Here is a 21,787-nt window from a genome sequence, read left to right as displayed (position 1 = left end):
CTGACCAACCAGGAATGCAGAGCTGTGAATGAATAGAATAGAAAGGGAGCAAAACATACTCAGACTTAGAGGCTGCATACCAGAACAGACCAGACAGATCAATGCAGAGTAGTTATTTGCTGGCTTGGGCGTTATATCCAATGCATGCAGTGGTCAAAGAACTAGGCTCGATTCCAGGAGGGGTCAGATGAAACAACACCAGGCTAAGTTTTGATGACTAAAAACCTAACTTGCAATGAACGCAATGCAAAAGAAAGCATTGACACTCTGATAGCATTCCAAGAGATTCGACAGATAGGCACAAAATTATTTCCTTGCTGGCTAAAGTATTTCTGAAAACTAACACTCGCACAAAACTCTTTGGGAGATATCTGACATATCCAAAAAGAATTACTAATCTGATGGTTAAAACTGAGCTCACCGCAAACTAACACGCAGACAACACTCTCAACTTGATCAACAGAAAATCCTCTACTTGCTAGCTAATGAGAACCATGTCATTGCAAACGAACACTTCAACAGAATTCCTGAAGAAATCCAACTGATCAACAGAAAATCACTTGTTGGGTAAGACGTCACCAGAAATGAATACAACGGAAGGAGATAATACAAAGGCAGCATTCTATAGAGATCAAATCCTCACTGGATTGATTTGGATGCAATTATACCGGTGAAAATTCACAACAGGCAGCAGAACTCAGAAGTATTATGGAACTAACGTTGAACATTTGGGAAAGGAGCAACATTCTGGCTACATTCCTTTAGAGGCCAGGGGTGGTATGGACAAGAAAGTTCCAAACTGGATGGAAACCAAGCGCAGGGTCGGGTTGGTTGAATTGAGATTCCAACCAATCTGATCCAATGCTTGGTTCCCATCCAGTTGGGCACTTTCTCTTGCACACCACCCCAGAGCACCAGGCACAGCAAAACTGATAATAACTGAAACGACAGCATACAAAACAGCAAAGTCCAGGCAGCAGAACCCAACTTACTTTAGGAGCGATAGGCATTGCTGGTACAGGTTGTACAGGGGCTTTTGGCTATTTTCACAAAAAACCACAAAAACAGAAAAATACAATACTTGCTGATTGAAGCAACTCAAAATAACACAGCAGCACAGGAGAAGTTGCGAGTAAATGTAAATCTTTACATGTATGAAGTGGGGATGACTACCATCTTATGCTCTCTACGAATTCCTACAGGAACTGAAAAGCTCAGGCGTTACAATGAGTATAGCACAAATTTTAAATGATAAACTTGGTAAATGGACATGGCAGAACTTTTAAAAGCAGTGAAAGACAGGTATATATATACAGCATGTGTAATACAATACATGTACACTACTTTGGAGACAACTTGGTTTTAACAGTTTTCAGAACAATATGAACATAAAAGCAACACCATGTTAACTTGTAATCACAAACATTCTGGGATGAACATCTGAAACTGCTTTATATACTGGTGTATATATATGTGTTAAGGGTAATGATACATGTACATTTTTATGACAATTCTTATTTCTAAGGATCATGGGTGTTTACATAAATGTAAAGTGTGCAAGGAAACAGGAAGAGTCAATCATACATTTGTAAGGACCAATAAATGAATAGGTGTTCAATAAGAAGATTTTTGTGAGCAGTGCAACGCATATACTTCAATATGCATGTACATGTACCACCAAATAAATCCCAAACTATTGAGGTTCATCTGTATACTTTCACATAGCCGTAGCAAATCCATGATTAACATTAAGGCCCAAAGAATCTTTGTATATAGATTGTGCATGTACATACTTACAAGAACTTGCAAGGCAACATACTACAGAATTTCTCACTTCTAAACACTAGCTGCAAAGAAAGTGGTTAAGCAAGGAAGACATACACAGTTTTGTAATGAGAGAAAACTTGCTAAAGTCTATGACTATGTGCATAGCATAGAGTAGCTTACATGTGTCTTGTACTGTGCACTATGGCAAAGAGTCACAGACTAAGCAACATCTTAAGAAGCATAACTCTAAGCGGATGGTAACAATAAGGAGAAAGAAGAAACTAGAGTAACAGGCTTTGCTGTGCATTCTAAAGATGGCTGCAAAAGATTTTAAAGTCAGTTATATATGACTGAACAAATGTTAACCACACAAAAGAGCACTGTACATGTACTTACCCCATCATCAACATAGGCTGTCTGCTCATCAATTTCTCTGAAACCAGAAAAGAAAGACATCAAAATCTATACAAGTTTGTTAGTTAAGTTTTTAAATATAAAATGTTGATGCATAGTACAAACTACAGTATATATGTGAATGGGACTGATATGCATTAGATCATATCAATGAATGGAGCCTTGTTTTCAGTCCTGCAACAGGCTGTGTTTATTTTGTTTAGACAATTAAGGCTTCCCACCCTCTCCTCCCCCTCTAAAACGTGATATTTACAAAATCTGTGCATCATTTATAGTACAGTGGAACCCCTCTCTAGCGACCTTGAAAATGGAGGGGGGTCCTTACAGAGGGAGGGGGCGGGGTCAGGGGGCCACAAAGAAAGTCACCTCAGATTTTCTTAAAAAAAGAAAACAGAGAAGTTTGAGTTGCTGACGACCGTTTCCTCAAGCAAACTGCTTCGATTTCATGTTTGACATTGTCGTCAGTTGTGTTGCTTTGTCGAGTCAAAAGTTAGACACAGTTAGACACAGTCAACTAGTTTTGCTCTGAGTGAACAGTGCAGCTGGCCTCAATTAGCCGGTGACACCTCTCTGGCCAAAGCACCAAACAGTACATGGCTGTGGGGAGGGAGAGAGAGAGAGAGAGGGGGGGGGGGGGGTAGCTGGCTAAACTCAGTGGGGTGTCCGGTGTCACTGCATGTCAGCAGGAAGAGCATTGGAGAGAAATAGAGAGGTGTACTCTTCCAAACAATTTCCAAGGATCAGTTGTCAGGGCTTAGGGTAGTCAGTGAGGGAGAGTGAGAGCGGTGTTGTGTACAGTGTATTTCCGACTGAAGAGTGAAAAGTCACTGCCACAAGATCGGCATGCAGTCAATAAAGCCAGACAAGAAGAATGATTATGACATGCGGCTCTATCTGCTGGTTTTTTATTCAAACTGGTTTTCAACGCTTATTCTCACAAAGCATCTGCACACCTGCCTCTGCCTCTGTGCTGTGTTTGTGTGGCTGCTTTCGTATGATGTCAGTGCATGGTGAGTGCGTTCACTGCCTTGTCACCACTTTCCCACCTTTTCAGAATGTTTTCTTTGTCTTGGATAATTCTTTGAATTTGCAATTTTCCAACATCAAGACTTTTTGCAATCGCGATGGCAGTTTCTTCCTTTTTGTGTCTATTCACAACATTCACTCGATTTTCGAGAGTTAAATATTTTCTTTTCTTTGTAGACGCCATGTCGGTCTCCACTGCTCTTCTGTCCAAAGACTGTCTATTCTGACTGAATTGAACGGTGTATGTTGGTCACGTGAGTTTGTTTTCTCCATGATTGGTTTGTGATGTTTACTCAGCCCACCCAACCATCACACCTCTCAGCGGTTAATTAGTGCCTTTGCCTTTGCTTATAACCAGTTTGTCAGTGATGCGTTATGCTGACTGAGAGTCTTGGCTTTGTCTGACAAAGTCGTTACACAAGCTGTTAGGTCGGTCCTTAGACGTTAGAGCGGGGTGGTCGCTACACTGGTGACAACTATATAAGGAAACACATCGGTTAAAAAAAAAGGGTCGTTGTGGCGGGGTAGTCATTAGAGAGGGGGGTCGTTGTGAGGGGTTCCACTGAATCTGTGCTACATTTTCTGCAATTGTCTAGAGCTGTGAAGGTACCATGACAAAATGAAAAATGGGGTATTTTTAACCCCCTGACTCGCGCGAGAGAGTTGTCTGCCTTTAGCTGTGAAATGGTTTTCAGTCCCAAGTAGAATCCTGTGAATGGAGAAGAAAAGACAATAACACCCTTTTCATAGTTTTTTTGTCAAGACTGGTTTAGCGTACTTACAGGCACCTGTTTAGTGATCAGGCTTTGTTCAGTAATCCAGATACACAAATGTATTAACAGGATCTGCCTGCATCAATTCCATTAAATGCTTCAAAATAAAGAAGCTACAAAGGATAAGACGACATAAAAAGCATTTTCAGACTTTTACCACAAAGAAGCCTGGCAGACTTTTTTTAAGTACATAAACTCTGCGTTTTAATGTTTCCACCTCAAACCTTAAACAGACAAAGAAGAATGAAATCACCACTTTTCACCCAGCCAAAATGCAGAGACTGACACAGTCAAACAACAGCTCAGAGCTTAAATAGGACAAAAGTGATTTCACCACAGTCTCCCCTGTACTCACCCAGACTCGTTCCTTTTCTCAGAGAAGATGCGGACGAGGAAGTCTCCCTCCTGCATGGGTTCGAAGGTGGAGGGGATGATGCAGTAGGTGCCGGGGGGCAGCTTGTGACGGCCGCACACCTCACGCATGTTGATGAAGGTGGGCGACTTGGCAACTGAGGCGTTGTACTTGAAGAACTTCACGTCCAGCGGTCCTGACTGGTCATCTTCCAGCTGAGGGGATAGAAAAGGGTTGTAAAAACCAACGTTTCCTATCAGAAACATGTGCCTCATTGCCCAGAAGCGCCTAACATTCTGCCATTGGCTCAAAGAGTGTCTTGTTATGAAAGGTACCACTCTAGAACATTTCAGTCTTAAAATATATACATTTGTAAGCACTGTTTGTTTCTTTCTTTGTTAGTAAAACAACCTTCCTTTCTTTTTCTGATAAAGCACATATATTCAGGTTACATGCAAATTCAGTGTGCCTTCCTCTCAAGTATCCATTGCACTGCATTGTATCGTACTGTAACCGTAAAATAATAATAATAATAATAAAAATAATAATAGCACATTTATATAGCGCTTCCCAACAGCTCGAAGCGCTTTACAAGTTTAATCAAACAACAACACAATATATACAATTTATAAAATTTGCATTAATAATGTCTCAAATAAAAATGGAAAAAACTTATCAAAGAGCACACATTCATACATATACTGTAGTGTTACAAAATATAGTGATACCTTGTAGATAACATAGCCGATGGTCAGCATGTCCAGACCCTCCTTCCTCTTCTTGCGTCTGTCTTTCTGCAGGATGGCCACGATGGATGTGCACAGGTCATCATCATCGTCATCATCTGGGTCGGTCAAGGTCATGCGGTACTGCGGGTTGGTCCAGAAGGTTTCTGCACACAGTAAGAGATTAGACGAGTATTAATTTCAAAATTCAAACACTACGGACAAAAGATAGGATTTAGTTTCTTCTGTACATTTGCCGAAAAAGGCCATACAAGTTTCTTACGCAGTCCTTGGCGTTTACTTTGCCCTGGTGAAATAAGTTTAACAGAACTGCCAACATGATGACACATTTTTGAGTGATTCGAAATAAGTTTTAAGTTTCTCGCCAATTACCTATGCCAAAGGATATCCCTGCTATATGTTGAAAAAATCTGTCTTTTTCTAGGTCTAAGAAACAAGGGATAAAAGCGCTCTAAATACACAGTAGGGGAGAGTTATGCACAACCAATCTCCTAGCACCTGAGAGAAAAACAAAGGCTGAAATAAACGCGACTTCCATCCTCTTGGGTTATGAATCTCTGATTGCATGTCTATTTTATTGTCTGAAAATGTAGCAGCAGCAGCGTACCCAGGTAGTTGCGGCAGCCACCAGCGTTGACGCGGGGCACCCATGCTCCGTGCTCCTTGTGCATCTCCCAGCGCTTCTTGTCGCCGAGGTCCTCCTCATCCAGGGAGTCAGGGCCCAGGTTGCAGATCTCCAGCTTCTGGAACTCTGCTGTGAAGTCTTTGAACGACATCCTGCACACCCATGGAATGTATTACAGGCAAACCTGTCGATAACGACCGCCCAAGGAAAGGTGGTTGCTATGGGTGACTTATATAGAAAGGAAAAAACTGTATGGGGGAAAATATTGTGCACTCCCAGTTGATTCCCAGTTACTTCTTCTTCTAGGCAAATTGCTTGCATTTCTACTAAACATTTTTTTTGGAAAGACCAAAATTAACCAAGTGAAGCACTACAAACATCTGTCCTCTGTTAGTAAAACACTTACATCTTCCCTTCACAAATTGTTCAGTGGTACCTGCAATGTGAGGCCCCTTAGATGAGAGGACACCTTCAATGAAAGGACATACATGTATCCTGTTTTTCCTTTGTACATTATCAATATATACCTGTCATGACAGGCCATCTGCCATGTGGGGACACTTTTGGCTTGTCCCAAGGGTATCCTTTTATTCCAGGTAGCACTGAAGTGAATTCAGTCTCCTCAAGTTTGGCTTACCAGAACTCTCCATCATCGTCCTTCCTCAGCCCAAGCTCCTCCTTCTCGTCATCACTGATGAGGCCCCACTCCTGGGAGCTGTTAGAGAAATAAATTCATGTCACTTTTATCAAAACAAAACAAGAAGACAAGTTTTTATTCCTGAGTTTGGAATGTTAGCAGTCTATCTTTTCTGCATATTTATTTTTTGGTTTCACATTTAATTTGTATATTGAGGCATATTTATTTTTCAATTTCAGATTTAATTTGTACATTGAGGTATGTGTAATGATGATCTATAGTATAGACATGCCACATTCCATTAAGGAAGCAGCAGTTCAGAAAGAGAGAGTGTGTGTGTGCGTGTGTGTGTGTGTGTGTGTGTGTGTGTTGGGCTTGTTCGAGTTATATCAGAGCCTGTCCTCACTATACTGTACAGCAGACTTCCACTAACTCGCGGTCCACTAAATCGGAAATTCGGCTATATCGCGGAGACCTCTTGGACCCCGAAAAAAACAGGACCGACCAATACATTTTTTTAAATTTTTTTACAAAATTAGTCACGTAAAGGCCAAAAATAGTACAGATCATGAAAAAATGTTCTATTATAACCACGCTATCTCTCTCTGGATCCGATGGCCTTTCATCATGCAGTAAATTGTCATTTCATCTTATCAGTCTCTCTCTCTTTCTCTCCCTCAGTCTCTCCAAATAGTGTTCTACGTGTGTGTGTGTTTTCAGGTTGTGTACATTACGGGTTGATCGAGACCTGCGAACAAAAGAAAAACAAACCTTTTACGCGCACGTGCCCCACTCAGTCAAGAACTTTCATGCCACGATCGGTATTGTCAAATTGGCCACGTGCCTATAGAGGTAAGTGTCTGACCAGTCAGTATGGCCAGTCAGGCGTGCAGTTGAACACTTGAGTCCAGCTAATTGCGATCTCTGCTAGACGGTCCGGGTGGCCACAGGCGCCAATCAAGTGCTTAAACTGTGCTTCAATCTTCTGCAATCTAGTCAGGCATGCAATTTAACACTTGAGTCCCGCTAATCGCGATCTCAGCTAAATGCCCCGGATTTTCTACAGGCGCCATGAAGTGCTTCAGCTTCTTGCGTTATAGCAGGTGGCAGAAAAAGCAAACAATCAAAGAAGAAATCTACATGCTTTCTGCCAAAGACAAAACGCGTGTCAACTCAGACTCACACAAAGGAAAACAAAACATGCGTGCGTGCGTGCGTGTTGATAAAGTAACAAGTGCGCGTTTCCAAACGAAATAAAATAATGTGGTAATTCACCATGGCTTGCGTTCTGTTCATTGTCAGTTAGTGTGTGTGTGTGCAGCAGCGAGTCGCTATACACGTACAGAGTACGTCTGTGTCTGTCTGTGTCTAGTAAGTTTGTGACGACGTATGAGTCAGAGAAAAAAGAAAAGAAATCGTCATCTGCTAATAAAAGAAAACGTGTCATCGCAGTTAATCTTTTGAGAACTTAGTTGCCAACAGAAGCGTCACACTTGCGAGAAACGCAGTAACACATACACATGAACATTGTAGCACAACCACATGCCAGGCGTGCGTGTGCACGCGCATACACACACACGCACGCACATACACACACACATGCACTCACACGGCAAACGCACACACGCCAACGTGACGCTCACAGGCTTTTTGTGACCAACAAGGGAAATAACCGCGTTTTTCTCTGACTCAGAAGAGAACGTGGTTTCTTCCCTTTACTTGGACACCAAACTGCATCGCGAATCGGATATATCGCGATCAAAAATCTTTGGACCCCAAAGACCGCGAGTTAGTGGAAGTCTGCTGTATTACCAAACTGTTGCACTAAAGGCCAACTGGACATTTAATTTCAAATAGTCACAGTCAAGAAAAAGACAAATCAGCTCACCTATCGCTCCAGGGTCCCTTCCACTCACACTCGTTGCCCCAGGGGTTCCTGACGCGCACCATTGGGATCTGGCCCTGCATGCGTGACGTCTGTATGTCCATCTGAAAACACAGCTCTCACATTTTGATACTGGACGACATTCATCTTCATTGTCAGTTTCATCTTTTCCTACAAAAACAAGTATTTAATTGATTAGACATGCAAACAGATATACATGTGTTGCAATGTTGTTCATTTTGTGTGGGTGTGTCCATGTGTGTGTGTGTGTGTGTGTGTGTGTGTCTGTCTGTGTATGTACATGCGTGTGTGCCTCTCCGTCTGTATGTCTGTTTTTGTTTTGTTGCTTTTGCTATTGTTAGTTATTTAGTTAAAAGAAGAAAGAAGGAAGACACACCAAAGCTGAGTGTTAGAACTGCACGCTATCAACTAGTATTTGGCACAGAGTACCACAGACCAGTGTTTTCACAAGCTGGCCACAAAAAAACTAAAAATGCTTACGAATTGCAATGAAAGAAGTTACGGTAGAAACCATTTCCAAGCACATTCCCAGCAGACAACTGTTAACTTGAATGTGAAGGAGTTTATACTCCTTACCACATTATCTGCATCTCTAAAACTTACCTCCCCCTGCCTTGAAACTAGAGAAGTAAAGGTGCATTTACACTTATTCATTTCATAAATTGATGAAAAAAAAGGAGCACATTTCAACCCAAAGCAGGAAGCCCATCAGAAACAACTGTTTCATACAATTTAAGATGGTAAATTTGTTTAACTATATAAATGTAGGTATGCTCTTGGTAATACATGTAGTAAGTCCAAGCAAATCTGATCATATCTTTCCTTTTTTGTAAACTAAAAAACAAAAATCATTACACTTACACTGCATTTCTCACAAATGTTACCTGTTCAATTGATCTATTCAGTCACAGTATACCTTGTAAAAAGAAAAACTTTAAAAAAAAAGTTATATTTACTCGTATGAATAATTTGTTTTATTATTTTCCAAGTACATGTAACTTAAAATTTGAATACACTATTTTTTTCTCTCGTTTTAACTAGATTGAACACACAAAATCGTCAGCAGACCACAGCAATGCAAATAATTTTAAAGCTTGTCTGAAAAATCTATTCTCAACATTTTTTTCCAGCCAGTTTGAGCATGCAATTTTCAGCAAATGTGTAAACACGGATACTATAAGTACAGAATCGAAGCATATTTGAACACAAATTCTTGTCAGCAAAAGAACAATTACATGAACTTCTAAACTGCTGTGATACACAAACAAATTATAAACTGAGGACTAGACACATTTAGGCCACATGAGGCTGTGTTGGGCAAATAATTGTGGAAGCCATCCTGTCCTGCAAAAGATAATCAGATTACAGAAACAGAAATTCTACACTTGCACTATGAAACAAAAGTTGTAGCCAGTGTTTGCAGGATAAACCAATGGCATAAAGCTGAAACTCAACCAGGGGTGTCGTTTGGGTCGACCCTCGGGCCAATCGCCAATTATTTTTACTTTGGCCGAAACTTTTATGTCCTCATCGGCCAAATGGCCAAAGATTAATCGTCTCAATCGGGCCATTCGGCCATGATTTTTCTGCTTTTTTAATTTTTATTGATCAGGCTTTGATTGCTAAATTTTGCTGCCGATGTACTTAGTCAGCTGACTGCCGATTATTTTCTTCACGTATGCCAAAAACAAAACAATGTTTTGAACGGAAGCCATTTACGAAAATTAGAGCTGCCAGAATGGTTTCCCACTCTCTCAGCGTTTGCGTCCGCCGTTTCGTAATAGTTTCTCAGTCAGTCAGTGCTTTTGATTTGGATTTGGGGGAGGGGGGTGGGGGGTAGGGGCCTTTTATGACATCTTTATGGAAAATGAAACAATGCAGTGATGGTGTGACTAACAGCTGAGCATGATTTAGTTTTACTGGTGTTATTCTTCAAACACATGTTTCCCAGACATGGTACACCTCTCTGACTCCAGAACACTCACATTTTGGACACGCATCACTGACAGTCTCTTTTCGTTTTACTGGAGTTCTGCCATTCTTATTTTTGTTCTAGTCAACTGTGATAGAATCTGTCACAATGTTATGTGACAGTGTCAGAGTGTGTTTATGTTTTATTGATGTTTACCAGTCATGTTTCCCAAGGATTATCAAGATTTGCACAATATTGGAAGAGTTTTATTGTTTTACTTTCAAGAAATTTAAGTTAAAGGTTTGAAAAAGTTTCAGAGAATTGGTGTAAATTTTAGTTATATTCGCAAAGTTAATTGTTTTAGTTGCAGTATGCAACATATGTTCTGTACGTCCTAAGACTATGATTGTATTGGTGTTCCCCTCTTGTGCTTCAATGTTACGGCGACTTTTGATGAGCCAAAATAATGGCCGAAAATTTTCCGAAATGTCCTAAAGATCTCTGACAGTTTCGGCCAAATGTCCCAACATGAACATTTCTAGCAACACCCCTGTCAACTGTGTATTCTTATGAATTAGTAAAAGATCATCCAGGCGTAATAATAAATTGCCACTGACACCAAAAGCAAACAATATAGATATTGCAAAGTAAAAATTAACAATAACAATAATCTGAACCGAAAAAGGGCTATCGATCAACTTTCAAATTTTCCATAGCAACAATGGTGAGAAGCATAAGGATGCACTTTAAAAAATGTTTACATGTTAACTTATTGCCACAATATATGTTCATATACATAGATGCACACATGCAATACATCATGATGTTACATGTGTATTTGCTTCTAGACAGGGAGCCAAAAGAGCTTTCATTCAGTGACATTGAGCGCAGCAGCTGTGCCACAGACTGTTCATTCTCTAACACACAAGAACATCTGTACTTGAAGCACTGAAAATTAAAGCAAATGAAACTGAAGTTCACTGAACTATACTAGCTGTTACCATGTCGTCTATTGTTGGAGGTGGCTTTATTTTCACAATGTTGAACAAGATCATCAAAGTATCATTACATGGAAGAGAGAATGTGAGATACATCAATATTACTCGACAATGAATATATAATAATTAGCACACAAGATATGGGAGTTAAAAACGCAAGTACATCAACTTCAAAGCAGAGGGGACAAAGGGACCTGATAAAAGAGAGAAAGTAAGCAGCATTTGGGTGTGAGACTAAATCCACGAAGAAAGAAATGTACATGTACCTTATCAACTTTCATCTATGATCCAAAGCATCATAACCACAGGAGGGTGAATGATTGAAGAAGTTAGAATGTCAAACAGAAGTTATTTCACAGTATTTCAAAACGACTGCATCAAGACGAAATAAGTGTTAAGCAATAACCGTCCTTGAGGTCGCCCGACAATAAGAAACAAATGTGAATATAAACCAATTTTTTTTTCTTTCCATTTTTCAGTCCGATGACTTTCGTAAAAACATCTTCTCAGTTTAATCAATCAATCAATCAATCAATGACGCTTATATCGCGCATATTCTGTGGGTACAGTTCTAGGCGCTCTGCAGTGATGCCGTGTGAGATGAAATTTTATATGGCCAATAGATTGCAGCCATTTCGGCGCATATTTACCTTTCACGGCCTATTATTCCAAGTCACACGGGTATAGGTAGACAATTATTAACTGTGCCTAAGCAATTTTGCCAGGAAAGACCCTTTTGTCAATCGTGGGATCTTTAACGTGCACACCCAATGTAGTGTACACGGGGGGAGGGTTCGGACACCGAAGAGAGTCTGCACACAAAGTTGACTCTGAAATAAATTTCCGCCGAACCTGGGATCGAACTCACGCTGACAGCGGCCAACTGAATACAAATCCAGCGCGCTACCAACTGAGCTATATCCCCGCCCGATATGTATGTGTCCATAACTGAATAGATACCAGCTCAAACAATGAGGGTGTAAAAATCATGTCATTTCTGTTCACTTTTATTCTTATTCTCAGGAAACCTTTTAGACAGTCACATCAGAATCTGATTATAGATCAAAAGGATAAAAAGCTAAATATAACAGACAAAGTTGTCATTATATCAGTATATCAGCCTAGATGAGAGAAAAAATCTGAGTGGTAAGGAATTAGAAATAGTTGTGATGAATCTGGAGTACATTTATATACAATTCTAAGATGAGCCTATAGGAAGCACTTGGTGAAAAATGTATTCATTTGCAATATTTCAACGTGTAAAGGTTAATTTTAAAGAATGTCTTGCTACAGTAGCCTCTTTTGCAACTAAATTGCACACACACTCTCTCTTTCTCTCTCTCACTCTCTCTTTCTCTCTCTCACTCTCTTTCTCTTTCTCTCTCTCACTCTCTCTTTCTCTCTCTCACTCTCTCTTTCTCTCACTCTCTCTTTCTCTCTCTCTTTCTCTCTCTCACTCTTTCTCTCTCTCACTCTCTCTTTCTCTCTCTCACTCTCTCTTTCTCTCTCTCACTCTCTCTTTCTCTCTCTCTCTTTCTCTCTCTCACTCTCTCACTCTCTCACTCTCTTTCTCTCTCTCTCTCTCTTTCTCTCTCACTCTCTCTCTCTTTCTCTCTCTTTCTCTCAACAGCTGTAGATTACTTGTGTCCATTCTGCGCAAACGAGACCGAAGATGAAATTCATTTTGTTTTGAAATGTCCAAAATATGCTGATATTCGTGAGTACAGTAAAACCTGAGTCTAGCGGACCCTTGTTGTAACGGCCACCTGCTACATACGGACAGTTTATCATGGCACGAACACGATTTCAACAATAACTAACCTTTAACGGGCGGACACCTGCCACTTACGGACGCGGACACGATTTTTCGGACCGTAGGAAGTGTAAACACTGTCACAAACGGACACAACGTACATAAAAACGCAACTTCGAAAACTCGACTGTTATGCAGTCAGTGCTCGCAGCCAACCGGTAGCCGTAGCACAAATGGTTGTTGATTGGTTGTCCTGTCCCTTTTCTGACCAATCAGTGGCTTGTTTAGATGAAGACCCACTTTCGCTCACTCACTTTCGCTTCGCTCACTTTCGCTTTGCCGCATTGTGGATACAGTCACAACCAAAAGCAACAGTAGACTACTGTGTTTGAAAATGGAATCTCCAGCAGGAAAACTTGAAGAAAAGCGTTGACTTTAGAGCAGCGTGTCGCTGCCTTGAAAAAACTAGATAGCGGCCAATCATGCCGAGATGTGGCGAAGGAGATGGGATGTGGTAAAACACAGATCGCGAGAATCAAATCGGAAAAAGAAGACGTGATGAAGGAGTGGGAGTCAGGTGCTCGAATCGACCAAAAAACTGTGAAACGTCGGAAAACGTTCAATATGAAGACCTGAACAACATGGTATGGGAGTGGCCATATGGCAACCATTTATGATTTACCACTCCCCCCTTCCCCCCTCCTACTAATCTCTCTCTCGATCTCTCTCTCTCTCTCTTTGTAAGCAATCGTTCGAAGGAATCAATAGTTAACACAGCTAAATTTCTGTTCCATGCATTTATGCTGAGACTAGAAAAACTGAATGAAACAAGAGCTGACCCAATTTGGCCGAGACACACTGCGGAATTCCCCGTTGAATGACTGATGAAGAGTCAGCTATTTTTAGCTTTGTGACGTCCGACTTGCGTAAGTTTGAATGCACACTGAGTGTGTGTAGGGAACGGGGTAGGTGGGGGGGGGGGGGGGGGGGGATGTTGTTGTTGTTTGCTACATGTATCATTTGTTTACTCACATTTTCAGTGAGTCTCATGTTCAATCCAATAAATACATACTACAGGACTGACAAAAAGTGTCTTGTTCATTTTAGTGCTCTTTGTAAAATATTGCCCCGGCCCCTCCACCTGTGAAGAAGGGACACCTGTCTAATAGGGACACTATTACCATTCCCCAAGGGTGTCCGTTAGAGACAGGTTTTACTGTACTACATACCTGCAAAATATTACAACCGTCCATCAAGCTTTAAACTGGCGCTACTTCTAGCGACACCAAACAGATCAATACTACTTAGACTTGCAACCTTCATCATGAACGCGTTTAAAATACGCAGTGAGTGGGTACAGTGAATATGAGATATTGCACGATCTTGTTTTATGTGTATGCTATTTTTGTTGTTTTTGTCGATTGCTTAAAAAAATAGTAATAATGTTTTGTTTTTTGAAAACGTTAATCAAAATGTGATGCTATGTATCAGGGATGCAACGATTATGCATATAACTGCTTGCAGATTTGCGTGTGAAAGGGCATGCGAAGAGATAGATGGAGGGATGAATAGATGGATGACGGATGAATGGTTGGACAGAGGGACATGAGATGGATAGAAGGATGGATGGATGGATGGTTGGCTGGATGGATGGATGGATGGATGGACGGAAGGATGACAGAGAGACATGAGTGAAGTGCGACAGAGACTGGAATTTGTGCTGATGCATTACTGTCCTTTTTCAAACGTTTTGCTGTTGTAAATGCCTGTTTCCACTGTCGCCATGTCGACTGTCATTACGATGATGATGATTTTTATTATGATTAATATTACTATGATTATTTTGCATGAAGCATGAATGTTGAAACTTTGTACACCCCGAATTGAAATGGGCCCAAGGCCTAATCAATAAACAATCCAGACTCCAGACTCCAGACTCTCTCTCTCTCTCTCTTTCTCTCTCTCTCTCTCACTCTCTCTCTCAACTCAGACAGGCAGAGACATGAGGAAGGGATAACCAGGTGTAAACTTCTCTGATGTGTAGAAAATCACACCCTGGGAGCAAGCGGATTATGTATTTTAAGCACCAGCCAGACTCATGTAAGGATTTCTTGCACTGTTGCAGAGCACTGTGTAATGAAGCTGATCCACACCTTATACATGCACCAAAATAGTAAATTTACAACAGGTTCCTCAGACTAATTGGAGCTGTTCATTTCTTCCTTATCTTCATGGGAAAAAAGAAGACCACACTAACCCCGATACCTACATGAGGTTGAGTGCGAGCTCGAGATTTAACAATTGTTAGCTGCCAAGAAACATAATAATAAGAATAAGAATACTTTATTATCTCATAGAGAAATTCAGGCGTGGTACATAACAATAGCAATTATCTCATTTTGAACTGTACTCATTATTACTCCATGCCAAAAATAAAGACACACAATTTAATGAATAATGAGGACAGATAGACAGCTGATGTTAGAGATGTTAACCTTTGCTGTAATCAAATATTTGCAACATGCATTTTTTTGCATGCTTCTTTTTTTACATCAAGAAAGAGAAAGGAAAGAAAATTAATGGAAAAAAAACTTGAAATATAACAGCCGGAAAATTAACAAATTCATGATGAAAACCATATACCCTCAGCTGTAGATCACGCAAGGAAATAATGCATCATTCATATTCTCAAAGGAGAACTAAGATAACAAATTTCATATTCTTAAATGGGACCAAATTGTCTGCTAGTGCTACGCTGTCTTATATGAAGTTTCTTGTGGTAGCAAGCTCAAAGAATGGTTGCCAAGATTATGTGAAAAGAAAGTACCCAAAACGTTCTTTTAAGGATAAGCGAATGATACAATGAATAAAGATGAATGGATAAAAATACTGCTTAGTGAAGAGAGGGTACTCACCAAGCTGATTTTGGTGACACTGTAAGCGTGACCCATGATCAAACCATTGTCCTGCTCTGCTTCAATCCTACCTGGGTCAGCCTGCAACACATACACATAAGTTATTAACATGACAAAGCCGTTTAATACATGTTCCATAGCTTAGATGTAACTTTCACACCAGTTACTTCACTACCTTGCAAATTCGCAGTTTCTGCACACCATAAAGTATTCGAGTGACAAAGCTATGTACATTAATTTAAAAAAATATTACTGTTACCAAAACGGAAAGGGCACATGATAAGGGGCAAATTACATCTGCGCAGAGTCATCGGCAAAGACGACGCACTGCAGATTATTGAGGTAATTCTTTTTTTTCCCCAGCCCGCTACACATTGCGTAAAAAGAAAACAGGCCAAGTACTCGTCATAATCCCTATCGCAGCATGCAGCGCCGCTGACTCTGCGCAGGTATAATTTTCCCCTAATTAACACGACACGCTTCTGCTGAGGCTTGAGCATGACAGAAGACTGCACCTGGCACACGAAGAGAGAAAGAGAGAGACAGACAGAGAGACAGACAGACAGAGCAACACAATAAGAGAGAGAGAGAGAGGCAGACAGAGGGAGACAGACAGACAGACAGAACTCCTCAGAGGGAGGCAGACAAATAGAGATATCATACTTTCATCTGCAAAACAAAACAGACCCACAAACTGTCTGCCACTGCTGTGGAACACTCACATCAATGGAGCATCCCATGAGGGAGCCACGCTCGTAGGCCTTGAGCATGATCCTCAGCAGGTTGGGGGGAGCCTTCTCCCTCAGATCAAACATCTCTGTCACACCACCCGTGAAGTCTTCCATGGCCTCTGAGGTGCTGCCTCCCTTCAGGGACTCGTAGGATCCCATCAGCCTGAAAATATAACATGACACTGGTCACCTTGGGCTAAGGGTTACAGGTTTATTTCCCTAGCATGTTAACGCTCAGATTTTCTTAAAGACCTGCTAGTGCCTTATCCCCTTTCGTGTGTACATGCAAGCACAAAACAATGCATGCACAGAAGAGATCCTGTAATCCATGTCAGAGTTTGATGGGTCGTAAAAACACGAAAATACCCAGCATGCATCCTTTGAAATTGGCGTATTGCTGCCTAAATGGCTGGGTACAACGATCATACACGAAAAAAACCACTTGTTCAAAAAACGCGAGTGTACGTGGGAGTTTCAGCCCATGAATGCAGAAGAAGAAGAAACATGCCACAATAGTGCTACTCACTTGGCATAGGCCTTCTCCAGCAGAGCGCTCCAGAACTCATTCTTCTCGGTGGAGTGCATGAAGACCAGCTGACCGTTGTAGGTGGGCAGTCGGTCGTCCACCACCACTTCCTGCCAGTCACCCTGGTGCCAGAAGTTGAAGCGGAACAGACCGCAGTAGTCATCAGTGAAGTTCTGCTCTGGCGGCACCACCTTGTGGAACAGTTTGTCATTACACGTCAGGGAGGCAACGGCCGCCAGCAGCCAGCAATCACCTGGAACAGAGCAGACGCGTTTAATATCCAGGTTAAGCATTCAGCTCTGAATTGATAGATACCACGCACACTAAAAAATGGTGAGGTAGAAAATGGTCATTCACGTTAAAGTCCACATGTAAAATTCAAGTATATATGAAAGTTGTAGGCTATTAACACAGAAGAAGAAAATGAGGATCATGACAAAAAACATGTTAAACTACAGAAGTAATTGGTATATAAATTACTGTGCACTTGTACACTTGTTTGTCAGACACATTCTACAAATTCATACACGACTAATCAGATGACCATCATAGTTTACCAGCGGAAGAGGTACCCATGTGTCAGGTGTTTGAAGTAAGGGTGAAAAACAGGATGAAAAAGTAATTAAGTGACACTTAAACCTTCTGCTTTATCAAATCTGCCAAAGCAATGTAATCAAGTTCTATACTCAAAAGATTGTTAATGTAAATATCCACACTGTAGCTCACAGACAGACAGACAGCAGGCATGCTACAGGCCAAAAATGGTTTTACCTGAAAGAAGCGAAGCCTGAGCCTGCGAAGCAGGCGAGTCAACTAGGGGGGTCCGGGGGCATGCCCCCCCGGAACATTTTTCAAAAAACGGTTAAAATCTGTGCAATCTGGTGCATTCTGGGCATCATTTTCAGGGCTGTAATAGTGTTGTGATCTTGTTATAAATCCCATTTTAGCCTCCCCCCACCACCATTCAACACGTATGTATTCACCAGTGCACTGTACTACAGTAGTGGTGTTTTCACCAGTTTGGAGGCTCACATGAAAAGGGTTTACAAGTCACAAAAGCATTGAAAAAGGTTACTGCAAAAAAACAAATGCAAGGAAGAGTAGTCACTCACAAGTCAAAGAAGGCACAGTTCTTTTTGCCGCTTTTGCCGGATTTGTTCTTCTTTGTGTCAGCCTTCTTTTTTTCCGGCGGGAAGGTGTTTTCAAGCCAAGCCCAACTCCATTTGTTCTTCACGCCGGAATCAAATGGTCCCGGCGAATTTCTCTGTACAATATCTGGGCGAAACATTTCGCCAAAAACGATCACGGCCTACATCCGCAGAACTAGATTGGGAACGTTCTAGATTCAGAACGGCAAGACCAATGACGGGCAACGCGCGTGCGCTGGCTTCATTGCGCGATATTCACACGGATCGTTTTTGCGGAAATTTTTCAACTTCACCGGAATAAATTTGACTTTCCCGGATTTTGAAAACGGCTTTACCGGATTTCCGGCAATTACCGGAAAAGTAGCATGCCTGAGACAGACAGACGGACAGACAGAAAGACAGACAGACAAACAGACAGATCATCATTAGCTTGAAAACATGCTCTCACCAAGTTCTCCTTGGCGAACATCAAAGCGACTGGCTCCTGATGAGATCCACTCAGGGTTGTCACAGATCTCCTGTAACACACACAAAATGGGGCACATCAGTAATACTGTCAGTGTCCCAACTAGCGTTATGGCATCAACATCACCTATTATTATTATTATTATTATTATTATTGTGATCATTTTTATGCGCCTAATCTAGATATAGCCCTAGGCGCTTACATATTAATTTCTGCCGTTTGAAATGGAATTTTTTTACAGACAGACAGACAAACAGACATTTTTTACACACAATATATAACGCATTCACATCGGCCAGTAAAGCTCAGTAGCCTATTAGGCGAGCATTCACCTTTCACGGCCTTTATTCCAAGTCAAACGGGTATTTGGTGGACATTTTTATCTATGCCTAAACAATTTTGCCAGGAAAGACCCTTTTGTCAATCGTGGGATCTTTAACCTATCTGTCTTTATTTGCACATTGAGAGGAATTACTAAGTCTACATTGCTATCAATGCAACAGAAGAGAAGATCAACTGCACAGGTGTTTATCCTGTATGCATCCCTTGGCAAGTGTGTATGAGAGTCTGTTTGTGTATGTGTTTACATATGAAGATATATACATTTCAACAAATCTGCCAGTGTGCGCTGCGTGTTGCCAAATGATGCTTGTTTAAATGCAGGAACATTTCTGAGCTGTTATCAAATGTCAGCTCAAAAACTGAACAAAAACGTGTGTATACAATATCCAAACAGGGATTATTTTAAACAACCTTGCACAGAATTAGTTATCTGCAACCCAACAGGCCAAATTCCTCAAAAAATTCTATTAAACACAGCTGTGTACAGAGGATATAATTAAGTACAGGCTAGTGTCTCCACCATCTGCTTCTGCCATGGTTTAGATGCAGAGAAGAGATGCAAGCTCAATTAAATAGATCATTTTTATTTTTGGGATAGTTTGTTCAACCAACAGTGAGTTTGAAAAAGCATCCTCCATTTAGCACTGATGCTGTCTTCTGCAAGTCAAGAAAATATTCTGAAAACATACCCCTTAATTTTAAGACCATAAACCATATTTCCTACCCTAAGGATGCTGTTTACCAATAACTAAAAACAGTGTATGAGCAGTAAGTACAGATAGGTAATAGCACTGCTTATGTCAACTTGTCCTGCACAATCATCACTTTTGCCCCAAGGATGTTAATACTGGCCACACCACTGACCACAGACTTGCAGTGCCAAAATGCTGTAGAGTGTAGTACATGAAGCTGAGAGCAACTTGGTTAACAAAACAAAAGTAAGAGCAGACTGTAGGCTGGTGACTGGAAGATGAGTGTTGGTACCAGTCCAACACCATCATGCTTGCTGCACTCTTACCGGATGCCAAGAAAAACTACCACACCTCAAAAAGTCTGCTGCGATAATCATGGTCTCGGTGGTACCAGAAAGGAAAAAGCATAATTATAAGAAAAATGCAGGCTTTGCAATGGAGGTAGTTACTTGCCACAGAGAAACTACTTTCGAAAGAAAAGAAAACCCAAGTAATATAATTATGAAAGACCACACTAATGAATGAATATACATGTATATGAATTATTTATTTATCTATCTATTTCTTTATTTACCCATCTATTTATTTGTTTATTTATCTATTCATTAATTTATGAATGAATTTATCAATATATTTTATTCATGTACAGGGTGACCCAAAAAAAATTATTTACACACACAAGTAGCCTCTGCATGATTTGCACAGAAAATTTTAGCATTCTAATTCTAGCTTGTCTTTCAGGAAAGTTATGCTCATTCTACAGAACATGCTCCAAGTGGCCTCTCCAGGATTTAAATCCCCCAGATTTCTATCTTTGGGGGTTCCTGAAAGACAACGTCTACAGGAACAACCCACAGACAATCACAGAACTCAAGAGAGCCATCACAACAACCATGATTAGGCGGAATCTCGCAACAGGAGTGTGTGCGGGTGATTGATAACTTTGCGCAGGAGTTCAAGTTTGCCTGCAGCGGAGCGGAGGCCATTTGGAGCATGTTCTGTAGAATGAGCATAACTTTCCTGAAAGACAAGCTAGAACGCTAAAATTTTCTGTCCAAATCATGCAGAGGCTACTTGTGTGTGTAAATAAATGTATGAAGATTGCTTTATTTTTGTTCAATTTATGACGTTTTGTTTGGGTACTCTCTTTTTTTGGGTCACCCTGTCTTAATTGTCAGGGCCTTGGAATTATTCAATTAGCACAACAGAGAATGCCAAGTCAGTCTGCATTAATTTGCACCAGACTTGAAACAAGCACAGAGAGCTCATCTGAAGGTAGTGTGATGCCGGTCTTGCATCGTGTGTGTGTGGAAGGCGAGGATGGGGGGGGGGGGGGGGGGGGGGGGGGGGGGGGGGGGGGGGGGGGGGGGGGGGGAGTTTGAAGAGAGATGTCCGAGAAAGAGAACATTTTCCCCCAGAGACTTCATTGCCTCCACTTCTTTCTCTACCAAACTCCGCTAGTGATGATTCAGAGGTCTACACGAAGAAACATCAACCGGCGGCAGTCCTTTTCGCAGGCTAAACCCTCTGACGCTGACTGGGATCAAAACAAACAGGCGCCTTCTCTCCTTTCGGATTTCAGGCCTAAGAAACAAACAGAAAACTATGATGTGGTTCTTGTCAACAGCTAAGCAAAAGACAATCTGCAGAAGGCAATTTCCCATGCTAAAATGGAACAAAATGAACTATGAGTCCATAAATCACACACACACACACACACACACACAAAGCACAATAACATCGTCGCTAAACTTATTGGCTTGCTCAGTGCCATCTACAATCCACTGTGGTGCCATCGCTCCTGCCACGCTTACACTAACGCGGTAACACTAACAGTAACACGGCGATGCACGGACTTTGGCCAAAAATGGAACGCGCACGTGCACTCCTGGAAGGTATTCCCTTGAGCGGTTCAGTGACCTTGATCTTCTGGCCTCAACAGGCGCCCGTTTTCGATGGCTTTACATGTATCTGTGTTTAAATCTGCTTTCCATGGAAACATTCTGTAACTATCAAAGAGACGGATATTTAATCCTCTCATTTCTCTTGCTCCCTTCA

General features: G+C 41.2%; 1 protein-coding gene across 10 annotated transcripts in view; it reads right to left on the bottom strand.

The window, feature by feature from the left end:
* Positions 1-21,787, bottom strand: part of LOC138953581 (calpain-B-like) — an 84,410-nt gene that overhangs the window by 20,081 nt on the left and 42,542 nt on the right. For 6 of the 10 annotated variants that reach the window (XM_070325423.1, XM_070325424.1, XM_070325428.1 and 3 more), the window contains exons 2-12: positions 18,678-18,747; positions 17,082-17,334; positions 16,547-16,718; positions 15,825-15,905; positions 8,229-8,329; positions 6,341-6,418; positions 5,686-5,855; positions 5,061-5,224; positions 4,336-4,547; positions 2,164-2,200; positions 993-1,040 (exon numbers count right to left, since the gene is read on the bottom strand). In XM_070325423.1, the coding sequence (XP_070181524.1) occupies positions 993-1,040; positions 2,164-2,200; positions 4,336-4,547; positions 5,061-5,224; positions 5,686-5,855; positions 6,341-6,418; positions 8,229-8,329; positions 15,825-15,905; positions 16,547-16,718; positions 17,082-17,334; positions 18,678-18,747 (1,386 nt within the window). The remainder of the gene's footprint in view (positions 1-992; positions 1,041-2,163; positions 2,201-4,335; positions 4,548-5,060; positions 5,225-5,685; positions 5,856-6,340; positions 6,419-8,228; positions 8,330-15,824; positions 15,906-16,546; positions 16,719-17,081; positions 17,335-18,677; positions 18,748-21,787) is intronic. The other 4 variants (XM_070325425.1, XM_070325426.1, XM_070325427.1 and 1 more) reach the window with 1 other exon arrangement.

This window comes from Littorina saxatilis, linkage group LG17, assembly GCF_037325665.1.
Source record: "Littorina saxatilis isolate snail1 linkage group LG17, US_GU_Lsax_2.0, whole genome shotgun sequence".
In the NCBI taxonomy this organism is placed as follows: Eukaryota; Metazoa; Mollusca; class Gastropoda; order Littorinimorpha; family Littorinidae; genus Littorina; species Littorina saxatilis.
Note: the sequence above shows the minus strand (reverse complement) of the source record. Positions and strands in the feature narration are given on the sequence as shown.